This window comes from Hirundo rustica, chromosome 1, assembly GCF_015227805.2.
Source record: "Hirundo rustica isolate bHirRus1 chromosome 1, bHirRus1.pri.v3, whole genome shotgun sequence".
Taxonomy (NCBI): domain Eukaryota; kingdom Metazoa; phylum Chordata; class Aves; order Passeriformes; family Hirundinidae; genus Hirundo; species Hirundo rustica.
The window spans coordinates 96944459-96958142 of NC_053450.1; the positions used below are offsets into that span (position 1 = coordinate 96944459).

The window sequence follows — 13684 nt, forward strand, 5'->3', positions numbered from 1 at the left end:
TGTTTTTTTTTCCCCCTGGTTTGTTGTTTTTGGTTTTTTTCAACTGCTTTGTTTTCTGAAGTTCTGTAAAAACTGGAAACATACTGAATACAAATATTTTAATCTTTTCTCATTAACTTTTTTTCTGAGACAAATGGATGATGTTCTGGAGATACACTTTGCTCAAATGTGATAAAAACATGTTGGTCTTCCTTACAGAATCTCTGGTCTTTACTGTCTTGCCAATTTCACACCATTTCTCCAGCACTTCAGACCGAAGAGCATCAAGCAGAAGTGAGAAGGTATGTACTGTGTTTAAGCACATTTCTAAGCAGTATTTTTCTGTACAGCTGTGCTGGCTTGAAGGCAAAACCAGCGAGAGACTCCAAGTCAGAAAAACAATTTAATAGGAGAGGAAAAAAAAAAAGTAAAATAAAATAAAACACATGCAATGGTACAAAAGATCACTGACAGAGTCAGAATACAACCTGAAACCGTGGTGGTGGCAGTCCAGATGAAGTGGTCTTGTTGAAGCAGTGTTCTTGCAGAAAGGTCTGGTAGCTCTTGTCCTCTGGGAATCCAGTGGGTAAGGCTGCCTGTGCTGTCCCAAGGCCCCGATTATATCCAGGTGGGAATGCTTGGCTCCTCCCCCTGGGCGGAGCATCTCACAATGGACTGATATCATTTTATCAGTTTTGCAATGGGTCCTTGATTGCCTATTAAACAGAGATAGCTCCTGGGGAGAGTTATCTATGAGTCATGCAGGACGGTATTGATGGGCCATTAACAGAAGATAGTCTGGAGGGAGGGGGCACGGGAAACAGTGGTGCACAACAACATTTCATGTAGATGGTGATAGAATACATACTTTGGGCACATTTTACATTGTAACCTAGGACATAATCCACCCCTTATTCTATGACCATCTACATTATACCTAAATTAATACATTCTTACAGCTAGATAGATAAATATACACATATACAGAATGAAACCCTACACTCAGTTCTCACTTAAAATTAGGTCTCCCTGTGGTACACAACGGGTTTCCCCATCTTTCTGCATTACCCACCAAGTGGAACCAGGTCCTTGAGCAAAAACAATCCCACGGATGGGTCTGCCTTTGCTTGATGTGGGATTAATCCAAACAGTTTTTCCTAAGATGCCTTTCATGTGTACCACAGGGACTTTATCTCCATCCACTGTGTGCAAGGGTTCAGACTGGGCAGGACCAGCTCGATTGATTGACCCTCGAGTGTTGACCATCCAGGTGGCCTTTGCTAAGTTCAGTTCCCAGTTTTTGAAAGTCCCCCCACCGAGCGCCTTCAGGGTAGTCTTAAGTAACCCATTGCACCGTTCAACTTTCCCGGCAGCTGGTGCATGATAAGGGATGTGATATATCCATTCAATGCCATGTTCTCTAGCCCAGGTGTTTATAAGGCCGTTCTTGAAATGGGTCCCATTGTCTGACTCGATTCTCTCAGGAGTGCCATGTCTCCACAAGACCTGCTTTTCAAGGCCTAAGATAGTATTCCGAGCAGTAGCATGAGGTACAGGGTAGGTCTCTAACCATCCAGTGGTGGCTTCCACCATAGTTAGCACATAGCGCTTGCCTTGGCGGGTTTGGGGAAGGGTGATGTAGTCAATCTGCCAGGCCTCCCCATACCTGTACTTCAACCATCGTCCACCGTACCACAGAGGCTTTACCCGCTTGGCCTGTTTGATTGCAGCGCAGGTCTCACAGTTGTGGATGACCTGTGAGATGTTGTCCATAGTAAGGTCCACCCCTCGGTCACGGGCCCATCGGTATGTTGCATCTCTCCCCTGATGACCAGACGCATCATGGGCCCAACGGGCTAAGAATACTTCTCCCTTGTGTTGCCAGTCTAGATCCACCTGTGATACTTTCACCTTGGCGGCTTTGTCCACCTGCTCGTTGTTGTGATGCTCTTCATTAGCCTGACTCTTGGACACATGTGCGTCCACGTGTCGAACCTTAACGGTCAGCTTCTCTACTCGGGCGGCGATGTCTTGCCAAATCTCAGCAGCCCAGATGGGTTTCCCTCTGCGCTGCCAATTGGCCTTTTTCCAGCGGTTCAGCCATCCCCACAGAGCATTAGCTACCATCCACGAGTCGGTGTAGAGATAGAGTCTTGGCCACTTCTCTCGTTCGGCAATATCTAAAGCTAGCTGGATGGCTTTAAGTTCTGCAATTTGACTTGATCCACCTTGTCCTTCAGTAGCTTGTGCAACTCGTCGTGTGGGGCTCCATACTGCAGCCTTCCATTTCCGGTTAGCACCTACAATTCGACAGGAACCGTCAGTGAAAAGGGCATATTGTCTTTCAGTCTCCGGTAGCTCGTTATACAGTGGGGCTTCCTCGGCACGTGTCACTTGTTCTTCCTCTTCTTCAAAAGATAATCCAAAAGTCTCACCTTCAGGCCAGTTAGTTATAATTTCTAGAATCCCAGGGCGATTCGGGTTTCCAATACGGGCGCGCTGTGTAATGAGGGCAATCCATTTGCTCCATGTGGTGTCAGTGGCATGATGTGTGGAAGGAACCTTTCCCTTGAACATCCATCCCAGCACTGGTAGTCGAGGTGCCAAAAGCAGCTGCGTTTCAGTGCCAATTACTTCCGAGGCAGCTTGAAGTCCTTCATAGGCGGCTAAGATTTCCTTCTCTGTGGGAGTGTAGTTGGCTTCAGATCCTCTGTAGCTTCGGCTCCAGAATCCCAGTGGTCGGCCCCGAGTCTCCCCAGGCACCTTCTGCCAAAGACTCCAAGACAGGCCATTGTTCCCGGCTGCTGAGTAGAGCACGTTCTTCACATCTGGTCCCGTCCTCACTGGGCCAAGGGCTACCGCATGAGCGATCTCCTGCTTGATCTGGGCAAAGGCTTGCTGCTGTTCAGGGCCCCAGTGGAAATCGTTCTTCTTGCGGGTGACCAGGTAGAGAGGGCTCACAATCTGGCTGTACTCAGGAATGTGCATCCTCCAGAAACCTATGGCGCCTAGGAAAGCTTGTGTCTCCTTCTTGCTGGTCGGTGGGGACATGGCGATGATCTTATTGATGACCTCAGTGGGAATCTGCCGCCGTCCATCTTGCCACTTTACTCCCAGGAACTGGATTTCTTGGGCCGGTCCCTTCACTTTACTTCGCTTAATGGCAAAACCAGCTTTCAGCAGAATCTGGATGATCTTTTCTCCTTTCTCAAAGACTTCCCCTGCTGTGTTCCCCCATACAATGATGTCATCAATGTACTGTAAATGTTCAGGAGCCTCACCTTTTTCCAGTGCAGTCTGGATCAGTCCATGGCAGATGGTGGGGCTGTGTTTCCACCCCTGGGGCAGTCGGTTCCAGGTGTACTGTACGCCCTTCCAGGTGAAGGCAAACTGGGCCCTGCACTCTGCTGCCAAAGGAATGGAGAAGAAGGCATTGGCAATATCAATGGTCGCATACCACTTTGCTGCCTTGGACTCTAGCTCGTACTGAAGCTCCAACATGTCTGGCACAGCAGCACTTAGTGGTGGGGTGACTTCATTCAGAGCACGGTAATCCACAGTCAGTCTCCATTCTCCACTGGACTTACGCACTGGCCATATAGGGCTGTTGAAAGGTGAACGAGCCTTGCTGACCACCCCTTGGCTCTCCAGTTTCCGAATCATCTCATGGATAGGAGTCACAGAGTCTCTGTCGGTGCGGTATTGCCGTCGGTGTACTGTTGTTGTGGCGATTGGTACCTGTTGTTCTTCAACTCTTAGTAGTCCCACAGCACAGGAGTCATCTGAGAGACCAGGCAAGGTACTCAGTTGTCTGATGTCTTCTGTCTCTACAGCAGCTATCCCAAAAGCCCAGCGATATCCTTTTGGATCTTTGAAGTATCCATTTCTGAGGTAGTCTATGCCAAGGATGCATGGGGCCTCTGGGCCAGTCACGATGGGGTGTTTTTGCCATCCATTCCCGGTTAAACTCACTTCGGCCTCCAATACAGTCAGCTGCTGGGACCCTCCTGTCACTCCAGAAATAGAAATGGATTCTGTTCCTACATACCTTGATGGCATCAGGGTACATTGGGCACCAGTGTCAACCAAAGCCGTATATTTTTGTGGGTCAGATGTGCCAGGCCATCGGATCCACACAGTCCAATAGATCCGATTGTCCCTTTCCTCTACCTGGCTAGAGGCAGGGCCCCCCTATTCCTGGTCATGGTACACGTTGCTTTCTTCCTGTAAATATGTTCCTGAGGTCCCTTCAAGTGGATCAGTCATATCATTCTTCTTATACTGTCTGGGGTTCTGTGCCTTTGAGACTGGAGCAGTGTTGGCTCTAGATGAGCTCTTCGTGGTAGGTGTCTCTCTCTTCAGTTCACGTACCCGGGCTGCCAAGGAGGAGGTGGGTTTTCCATCCCAATTCCTCATGTCTTCTCCATGTTCCCGAAGAAAAGACCAGAGGTTACCCCGTGGAGTGTATCCTCTCTCCCTGGCTGGTGGGTACCTGCTCCTGATGGCAGAGACTCTTGTTGGTTCTGGCGAGATGTGGTAAATTTCTTCCTTAAGTTCCTTTTTTAGTTTCTGATGGCCCTCTTCAATCAAGCTCCGGACTTGCTCAGCCAGCCTTGTTTCCACGGATGAGACATGGGTACGAAATGGGGCGGTGACAGTATCCTCGTAAATTCTTAGTTTATTGACCAAGACGCCCACCTTGTCCTCACCTTCCCTCCATTGCAGCGTTGCCAGGTAACGGGAGTACATCTCTGGTCCAAGCCGTGCAAATCTCAACCACATCTGCGATGTGCACTGGACATCATCTGGGCTTTTAGGAAATCTCTCGTCTTCTGAGAAAATGATCTCCAGCACAGCCAATTCCCTCAGGCATCGGGTACCTTGTTCCATTGTGCTCCATTTTCCTTGGTGCACCTGGAGGTCTTCTTTACAAAGGTATCTGTCCCTCACACTTGTTAGCAGTCGCCGCCAGAGGCTGAGAGTTTGTTGGGTTCTCCCGATCCCCTGGTCAATGACCACATCCCGAGACAGCGATCCCGGTTGCCTGGCCTCACTTCCATCCAGAATGGTGTCATTGGCTGCAGCGTCCCTGATGCGGAGCAGCCAGGTTAGGATGGACTCGTTTGTCTGGCGGGTGAATTCCCTCCGCAGGTCACGCAGTTCACCCAGGGATAGAGAGCGGGTGATGATCTCTGGCTCTGTCTCTTCTGCTGGGTGCGAAGGTCCTGCCACATTCTCATCAGTCATTATGCGGACTGATTTGCTCTTTGATTGCTTCTTCTGAACAGGGGCAACTGCCACTGGTTTAGGTTGTTCTGCTTCGGTGACAGTTTGTGTGGAGATGCTGATGGCACTTTTGGTTTCTTTCTCCTCTGTGACAGCTTGTGTAGACACTGACACTATTGCTTTGTTTTTGGTTCCTTTCTCCTCTGTGATGGTCTGAGTAGATGCAGAAACTGTTGCTTTGTTTTTGGTTCCTTTCTCTTCTGTGATGGTCTGAGTAGATGCAGAAACTGTTGCCCTGTTTTTGGTTCTTTTCTCTTCTGTGACAGTCTGCATAGATGCGGTTCCTGTTTCCTCTACGACAGTTTGTGTAGACACGGATGCCGTTGTTTTGCATTTGTTTCTTTTTCCCTCCTCCTCAAGGAGACGCTGCACCACCCCATGTAGTGTTTGATTTCTAAACATGGTGCAGGCCGTGCAGAGAAGGCAAAGCAGAACTAATAACAATATTATGCTGTCCTTGGCACCTAGAGAGAACTCAATACTTTTGAAAACTGCTGTGCCATACCTAAAAGACTGGAAAAAATCATTCTTTACCCCTCCCCACAGGGGCTGGGTGCGATTATTGAGAGCCCAGATGTAGCATTCTGGACCAGGACAAGAACACAAAATAGAGTATATATTCCGAATGATGCTCATTGCCTCAGAGGTTATCATACAATAAACATAATAGACCAATACAGCAATTCTGGTACCATACCCTGGTCTACACATGAGCATTAAGACCGGCAAATACTGCCCCATGTGTGGGAAAATGTAGAGAGCTAGGTATAAGATATATGAAAGCATGTTGAGCATCATAGCGGACAGCTGTTTCTTTTTTCCTCACTACAAAATTGTAATTCTGACTTTTCTCAGTACCTCCTGCCCCACGTTGGGCGCCAAAATATATGTGCTGGCTTGAAGGCAAAACCAGCGAGAGACTCCAAGTCAGAAAAACAATTTAATAGGAGAGGAAAAAAAAAGTAAAATAAAATAAAACACATGCAATGGTACAAAAGATCACTGACAGAGTCAGAATACAACCTGAAACCGTGGTGGTGGCAGTCCAGATGAAGTGGTCTTGTTGAAGCAGTGTTCTTGCAGAAAGGTCTGGTAGCTCTTGTCCTCTGGGAATCCAGTGGGTAAGGCTGCCTGTGCTGTCCCAAGGCCCCGATTATATCCAGGTGGGAATGTTTGGCTCCTCCCCCTGGGCGGAGCATCTCACAATGGACTGATATCATTTTATCAGTTTTGCAATGGGTCCTTGATTGCCTATTAAACAGAGATAGCTCCTGGGGAGAGTTATCTATGAGTCATGCAGGACGGTATTGATGGGCCATTAACAGAAGATAGTCTGGAGGGAGGGGGCACGGGAAACAGTGGTGCACAACAACATTTCATGTAGATGGTGATAGAATACATACTTTGGGCACATTTTACATTGTAACCTAGGACAACAGCATTTAACTGCCACCTAGCTATGGAAACATTAATGACTAGTAAGGGTTACCAGAACAGATTTATGGCAAGGAGTACTTACAAACAGATTGTTAAGGTCAGCAATCCCTTTTCATCAATAAAGGTTCTTCCTAATTCTCACAGTCAAATACTGAACTCCTGCCTAAAATACTGCTTTCTTAAACTGAGCAGAAAAAAGGGTTCCACCATCAAATTGTAGAATTAATTATGTTGAATGGGCTCTCAGAGGCTGCCCGACCCAACTTCCTGTCAAAAGCCATTTGTTTAGGCCTTGGAACCTTCCAGAGATGAAAGCTGAGTGCTCTCTAGACTAAGCAAGCTCGGTTCCATGAGAGTTTCATTATAAGTTATCTGCTCCAGCCCACTGCCCATTTCCACTACCCTCTGCTATCTCCAGAAAGAAGTCTCTTTCTAGTGGGAGTCCCTGAGAGCAGACTACCTATGGACGTTTCCCATTGACATTTTTTATTAGTTTTAAAGGAAACTACACAGGAAGCAGCAACTTCCCTCCAGCTTTCATTGTTCTATGGCATTCCAGATCCATGGTAGAAGCAAGAGCTGCTTGTTCCAAAGCAACAAAGAAATAAAATTGCAGGCTGCCATAATCACTTGTTTCAGGCCCAGCACCTGTCATGTTCCTATCCCTTGGCTTGTCAGACCATGCTTCAAAACATTTGGATGAACCATGCCAGAAGGGAACTGTTCACTTGCTTTCAGCCGCAGTTTCTGCTGCAGCTGTGCTGGCTTAACTGTTTCCCTTTTCTGAAAAGGGAAAATCTTAATCTTCCTTTGTTTCACTTCTCTGCTCACAGCCCTACAGCCTTCATTTGCCACATCAGCATCATGTGTTGAATTCCCTCGCTTTCCTTTAGATGACTAAAATGGCAGAAAATATGTTCCCTTTGGGGTGCGAGTGCTCTCTAAAATTTTAGTAAATTAAATTTGTTAGTGGGTGAATTGATGGAATACTGAATGTTAGTGCATGTGAAGGGCAGGCATGTGCCAGGAATGTCTGCAGATGAGAGAAGGAACAGGAGGAAAGGTCATTGTCTCCTAATGACAACAAGCCCTTGTATCAGCTAACCATGTTTAGAGGACCTGTACTCCTGGCCTACTTAGCTTTCTGCCAGTTAAGTGACTTGAAATGGCCCAGCTTAGCACAGCTGTGATGCACTCAGGAGATAGTGTAAGGGAAAGGGTGAGAGACCAATTGGATGACCTTCAGCTACTATTGAATGACATCTTAACACCAAAGGTATGGAAAACATCACCTGATTGACTCCACTGAAAAAGAGAGATTTTCTTCTGGCCTTTCCTGCCAACTTCACAAGAGTAAGAAACACAGAAGGACAGATGGAATCAGGTCCTTCCTTTTGGAGGACCATGAAGGTGCACCTTTTGTGCAATTTCACCTGAGACTGAATTAGTGTTATTCAGACGTTCTGCTCTTCCATCAGTTATCAGTGTGTCAAACACCAACAGAAAATCTCCTCATATTCTCTTTGGCCTATGTAATCAAATTCTCATTGCTTATGGTAAACAACAGTGTGTTTCTGGGCCCTTTCCCTTGACTGTACTGTGACAGTCTATTTTTCCCTTCAAGAGAGTGCTTGATGTCTGCTTGATATAACACATTATCTCTTTTGACATCTGCATGTTTTTAATGGGTTTACCAGGTACCTTCTGCAGCTCAAACTGTTCTTTTGGCAAGAATAAGTGCCAGCAAACACCATGCCATTTCGTTTTTGCACATAGCTGATCACAGATGCTAACAAGTGCTAACAGGAGTGTTTTGCAGAAACAGCGTTACAGCAATAAACAGACTGCCAACCAAAAGGTAGTGTCACCCAAACAAACTGGCAGACCACAGTGCTGCCTCAACAGATGGCAGGGGTGGGCATCCAAAAGATCAGCTACAGCTAGCAAGCCTGTTTAAAGTAGTATTCCTCTCAGGGAAATGATGATCTTGCCAATCTTGTGTGGACTAGATAAAGTTCGAATTGAAATCAGTCAAGATATTGTTACTGCAGTTAGAGTTGAAGTCCTTCTGCATTTGCATCCATACAAGTGGGGACTCCTGGTTTTCACCCTCTTCTGCTCATCTGCTAAGTTTACTCCTCTGAGACTTAGGTATCAAAAGTGGCAGAGTTTGATCCTAAGCACCGAATTTCAGGAGAACTCTTTAGTGACATAAGGGCATGTAGCCTTCTACTCAAATAGTGCTAATGGGGAAAAGTGGAGAATCTCTTAAAGAATGGGTTCTCACAGGTCACAGAAGATGACTGTAAGTCAAAGAAGCCATTATTCTGGGCTAAAACTCAGACCAGGCCTGGGATGAAGATGTGACATGCCGGTGGTCCTTAACTCATTCTGAAACAAGTAGATATTTATTCAGGGGAGATTGTGTCTCAGTGTAGTGTGCCAAAGACAAGGCAAAGGACAGAGTTTGTGTCCTTAGCCTTCAAGCTGTTCCTTGCTAAAAATTTCAGTGCTGGAAATTAAGAACTTGTGAACTTCTAGAGAGATTTTTGTCCATTGAAATTCACTGACATCAGTGAGATTATTAACCACTAGTGTATATAGTACAATATTCTATAGTCAGACATCAGAAAACAAATTAGGCCTCTAAACAAGTATTAGTGGTCATGTCTGTGACACCTCAAAGTGTCTGTAGAGTAAAGAAAAGAAAAATACAAAAGAGTTGGGGTAGAAACTAAGAGAAATATGTAGGGAAACTGGTATCTTAAACACCACCACTTTACCGCAGCTGTTCTACAGATGGCCAATAGTTTTGGTCAATGATTCTTACTTCTCTGATGAGACTGCCTTGAGTTACTGTGCAAACTTTATTATGATATAAATATTTGGAAAGACTTTCCTGAGCCAAACAGCTAAATTAGAATTGAAAACTATATGGAAAAAAAAAAAAAAGGAGAAAAAAGGGGGAGACACAAATATAAATATTGATATTGACAATTTCTTGACCTCTCTTCACAAATATGTTAAGGCAGCAGCTCTCATTTTTGAACCTGGGTGTTCTTCCCTTGCCTTTCTTTACTGCAAAGCCATGTTCTGCTCCAACAACATTACCCAAATGAGCAGTTCTGAAATCATATGTAAAACTCATCTTTAGCTTGCCCAATCTCATATTTTTAAATGATGAAGGTACTATTCTCAGAAGTAGAAAAAGTAACATCTGCAATTTTATACTTTTAATAGAACATTATTGTTTTAAGTAGAAGAGACCATGAGGTCAGAAATGAGTAACTTGTGTCTCTGTATTTATTTCCCTGGCAAATTTCAGTCTAGAACAAATTACTCTGACATCAATTCAGACTTAAATACCTATGCTGTGTATTTCTACACAGGTGATCACGTTTTCTTTCTTCTGTAGGAAGTATATTCATCGCTACAACAAACTTTGGAATAGCAAAATACCTCAAATCCCAAGCGATAACTTAGTCCTGGTAGTCCAGGAGGTCCAGGGGGTCCAGGAGGCCCAGGGGGTCCTGGTGGTCCAGGAGGCCCAGGAGACCCAATAGGGCCAGATTCTCCTTTGGGGCCTATTGATCCAGTGACTCCAGTATCACCCTAAAATAAAAAATTCAGTCCATTAATATACTGAATATGCCTAAGTAGAGGCAAGTAAGTACATTTATAAGATCACAGACAGTTTGGGTTGGAAAGCTTATCAAGGTTTCAATCCCTCTACCATGGGCAGGGATACCTTCCACTAGACCAGGTAGCTCAAAACCACATCCAACCTGGCCTTGAGTATTTCCAGAAGAGGTCATCCACTGATCATGTTCATGCCCCTCCCCTGGACTAGTTCCAACATGTGCATGCCTTTCTTGTGCTGGGGCTCCAAGAACTGGACACAGCTCTCCAGACAGGCTCTCATGAAGGCAGAGTAGAGAAGGACCACCACTTCTTTCAACCTGTTGGTCATATGTATTTCTTCTGGCTGAGCTGGAGCTTGTTTTCCCCACAGCAGCCCTCACAGTGTTGTGCTTTACATTTGTAGCCAGAAAGGTGGTGATACATCAGTGTTTTTTCTGCTGCTGAGAAGCACTGGCACACCATTAGTGCCATCTCTTTTACAATTCTCTCATCTTCTCCTCCCATCAAGTGGGCTGAGAGAGGGCAATATCCTGGGAGAGGACACAATTAGGCCAAAATAGCTTACACAAATTAACCAAATGGGCATTCCATATCATATGATGCCAGCTCAGATACAAAAGCTAAGGCAGGGAGGAGGAATGGGGGACATTCATTGTTTTATAGTATTTGCCTTAGGAGCAACTGCTTCCTGGGAAGTGGCTGAACATTACTCACTGATGGGAAGTAGAGATTAAATTCTTTTCTCTTTGTTTATATGCATGCAAACTTTCACTTTCTGCTTTAGTAAACATTGTCTTTTCTCATCCTACAAGTTGTTTTCCATCTTATCATCTCTTTCCCCAGCCCCACTTGGAAGTGGAGTGATAGAGCAGTGTTCAGCAAGGGTTACTTGACTACACCACACCTCATAGAGAAGCATGCTGGTCAACTGAGAAACCAGGTTTGTCTGCTTTTCTAGGTTGCACAATAATAAACTTTAAGATTTCTCGGCCCGTTTCAGTAATATGCTGGATCACAATGATACTGCCATTCTATAAAGACACTGTCTTTTTTGTTACCTTTGCACCAGCAGAACCAGGTAGACCTTGATCACCCTGTAAAAGAAAATCAATTCTAAGTACTTAGAGTAAGATGATTAGGCAACATATTTATGATATTTTTCTTCATCTGAAACATCAGACCTTCCAGTTAAAAAGAAAGCAATCTGTAATTCAGAAATTACAATAACATTAATTGCTCTGGTCTAGTATGCTGACTTGACTCAATCTTGTATTTTAATTATTGCTGCAGATTTTAAAGGTTTGGAGCACACAGAATTAAACATTGCAGGTCACATCCTCATGCTTCTGAACATTGATATCAAAATTCTTATGGGATATAACACAACTGGAAACTGGTCCCACTCGAGTTGTCTCGGGCACCCTTCCAAACGCAGGATGTGATGACTAGGAAGACTTTAAAGTTCCTCTGCAGCAATCAAGATTTTATCAATATTTGCTTTTATATACTTTATTTGCATACTGGTTGTTTCCATTTCTACTTCATGGAATAGACAGAAAGACAATAATAATGCACACAAATAATTATTTTCTAAATTGCTCTGAATCTAGTGGAATAACTTTTATGTTGGCAAGATCCTGGCCTCACTCACTCAGCAGAACTATTTCTTGAGTAAAGTCTGAAAAAAATGAGTAAGCAACAGGAGTAAAATGATAATTTTTTTTCTAAATGAAATGGCTAAACTCCATGTCATATGTCACTCCAATGAACAAGCTGAATTTACTTTGAATGAATCCTGTTGTTTCTTCCTGTTATCTTCTCTGGATTAATTTGGAATAATGTATAAAACAGGTATTGCAATATAAATTAAATACAGGTTTTCAGAAAAAAAATAGTAAAACCTGAAAAATACTTTTACTTGTATTGAACAGGTGCAGACACATAGTATTTCAATTCTAATTGAACCTTTATCAAATATACACAATGCAGCAAAAAGACTCAGGGTGGCAAAATATTGTAGTCCTTTTTTATTGAGGATTACGGTTTTTTTAAAAAATTAATTTCTCTTTAATTGCTTCTCTTTCCCCATCAGTCTCCCCCTATAGTATGCAATTCATGTTCAGTTTACTTGAGCTAGACTTCTTTCTGTTCTTAGACTCCCTCATGTAAAACACACACCACTGATTACAATGGACATGGGTTTCAGTTGCCTGCTTTGTAGCACACATACTGTGCTTTCTGGATGGTTGCTGGTTCCCATATATGTGCTGCACTTTTATCAGCCTCAGGCTTTTGATATCACAACTCAGAACCTTCAGCCTCCAGAGATAAAAATAAATCAATATTCTGGCCATTTAAGAGTTGCCTTTTCATTTCCCTTACAGTGTGTGAGCTTACAATGTACACTTGGGAATTTACTTTCAAGCTCGTGTGTGTAAGGTGTGTTGTTGAAGCTCCCTAGAGGACAAAATTGTCTTGTAGCCTTTGTCTCTGCTTTCTTCACATCCTTCTTGAAGTGGGGTGCAAAAAATGGTGCTTAAATGATGTCTGATTAGCAATGGATTAGATTAATTTCCTCGAGTCGAGTTTGTTTCACCCGTGACAGTAATTGCTGAGTGATCTTTCTGTCCTTATCTTGATGCATCAGCTTTTCATTGGTGGGCACCTTGTGTCCAGCCAGCATAGGCCACAACGTTGTCTCTTGTTTGCCAATTTAAATGGTTTGTGTTCTTTCAGGCTCTTCTCCCCTGTCATATAATGTGCTGTCACTCTGTGCCAGGCTGGGCTAACTGGAGCTCTCCCTTTCCCCCTCCAGATTCACCTGTCTGAGCACCATCACAATTGGCTTTTGAATGGCAAATCACAATGGAGTAGTTCATACTGCATATCGAATATTGCATGCTGCAGAAAATGAGACAGTATCCAGTAAGAAATTCTGGATTTCTGAATGCCTTTTGAGCTGTGTTCTAATAAGCCATTAATATCTAGATTCTATTAAAAAAATACTGAAGCCAGATGTTATTGTGCTGCAGGGACAATTATTTATGGTTTTTACAGCCTAGAATCGACAAAGATTTTCCACTGAAGTAGGAGCAAGACAGACATTTCACTCACCTTTTCTCCCTTCCATCCTGGTGGGCCAACCACTCCATCACGGCCAGGAGGACCTTGAGGGCCCTGTAGATGACAGTAAATCTAAAGCAGGTGTCACCTGAGAGCTTGATTTCTAGAACATGTGTTTAAGTATTAGGGACCAAAAGGTGATACAGCATTATGAAAGACTAATGTGTAGCACCTGCCACCACTAAGTTTTAACACTATTCTTTCTTGTCTTCTGAGA

At 44.2% G+C, this 13684-nt stretch overlaps 1 protein-coding gene across 4 annotated transcripts in view; it reads right to left on the bottom strand.

Moving 5' to 3' along the window:
- COL15A1 (collagen type XV alpha 1 chain) overlaps positions 1-13684 on the bottom strand; it is a 133150-nt gene that overhangs the window by 49880 nt on the left and 69586 nt on the right. For 2 of the 4 annotated variants that reach the window (XM_040081876.1, XM_040081884.2), the window contains exons 13-16: positions 13459-13521; positions 11403-11438; positions 10488-10661; positions 10162-10314 (exon numbers count right to left, since the gene is read on the bottom strand). In XM_040081876.1, the coding sequence (XP_039937810.1) occupies positions 10162-10314; positions 10488-10661; positions 11403-11438; positions 13459-13521 (426 nt within the window). The remainder of the gene's footprint in view (positions 1-10161; positions 10315-10487; positions 10662-11402; positions 11439-13458; positions 13522-13684) is intronic. The other 2 variants (XM_040081901.1, XM_040081892.2) reach the window with 1 other exon arrangement.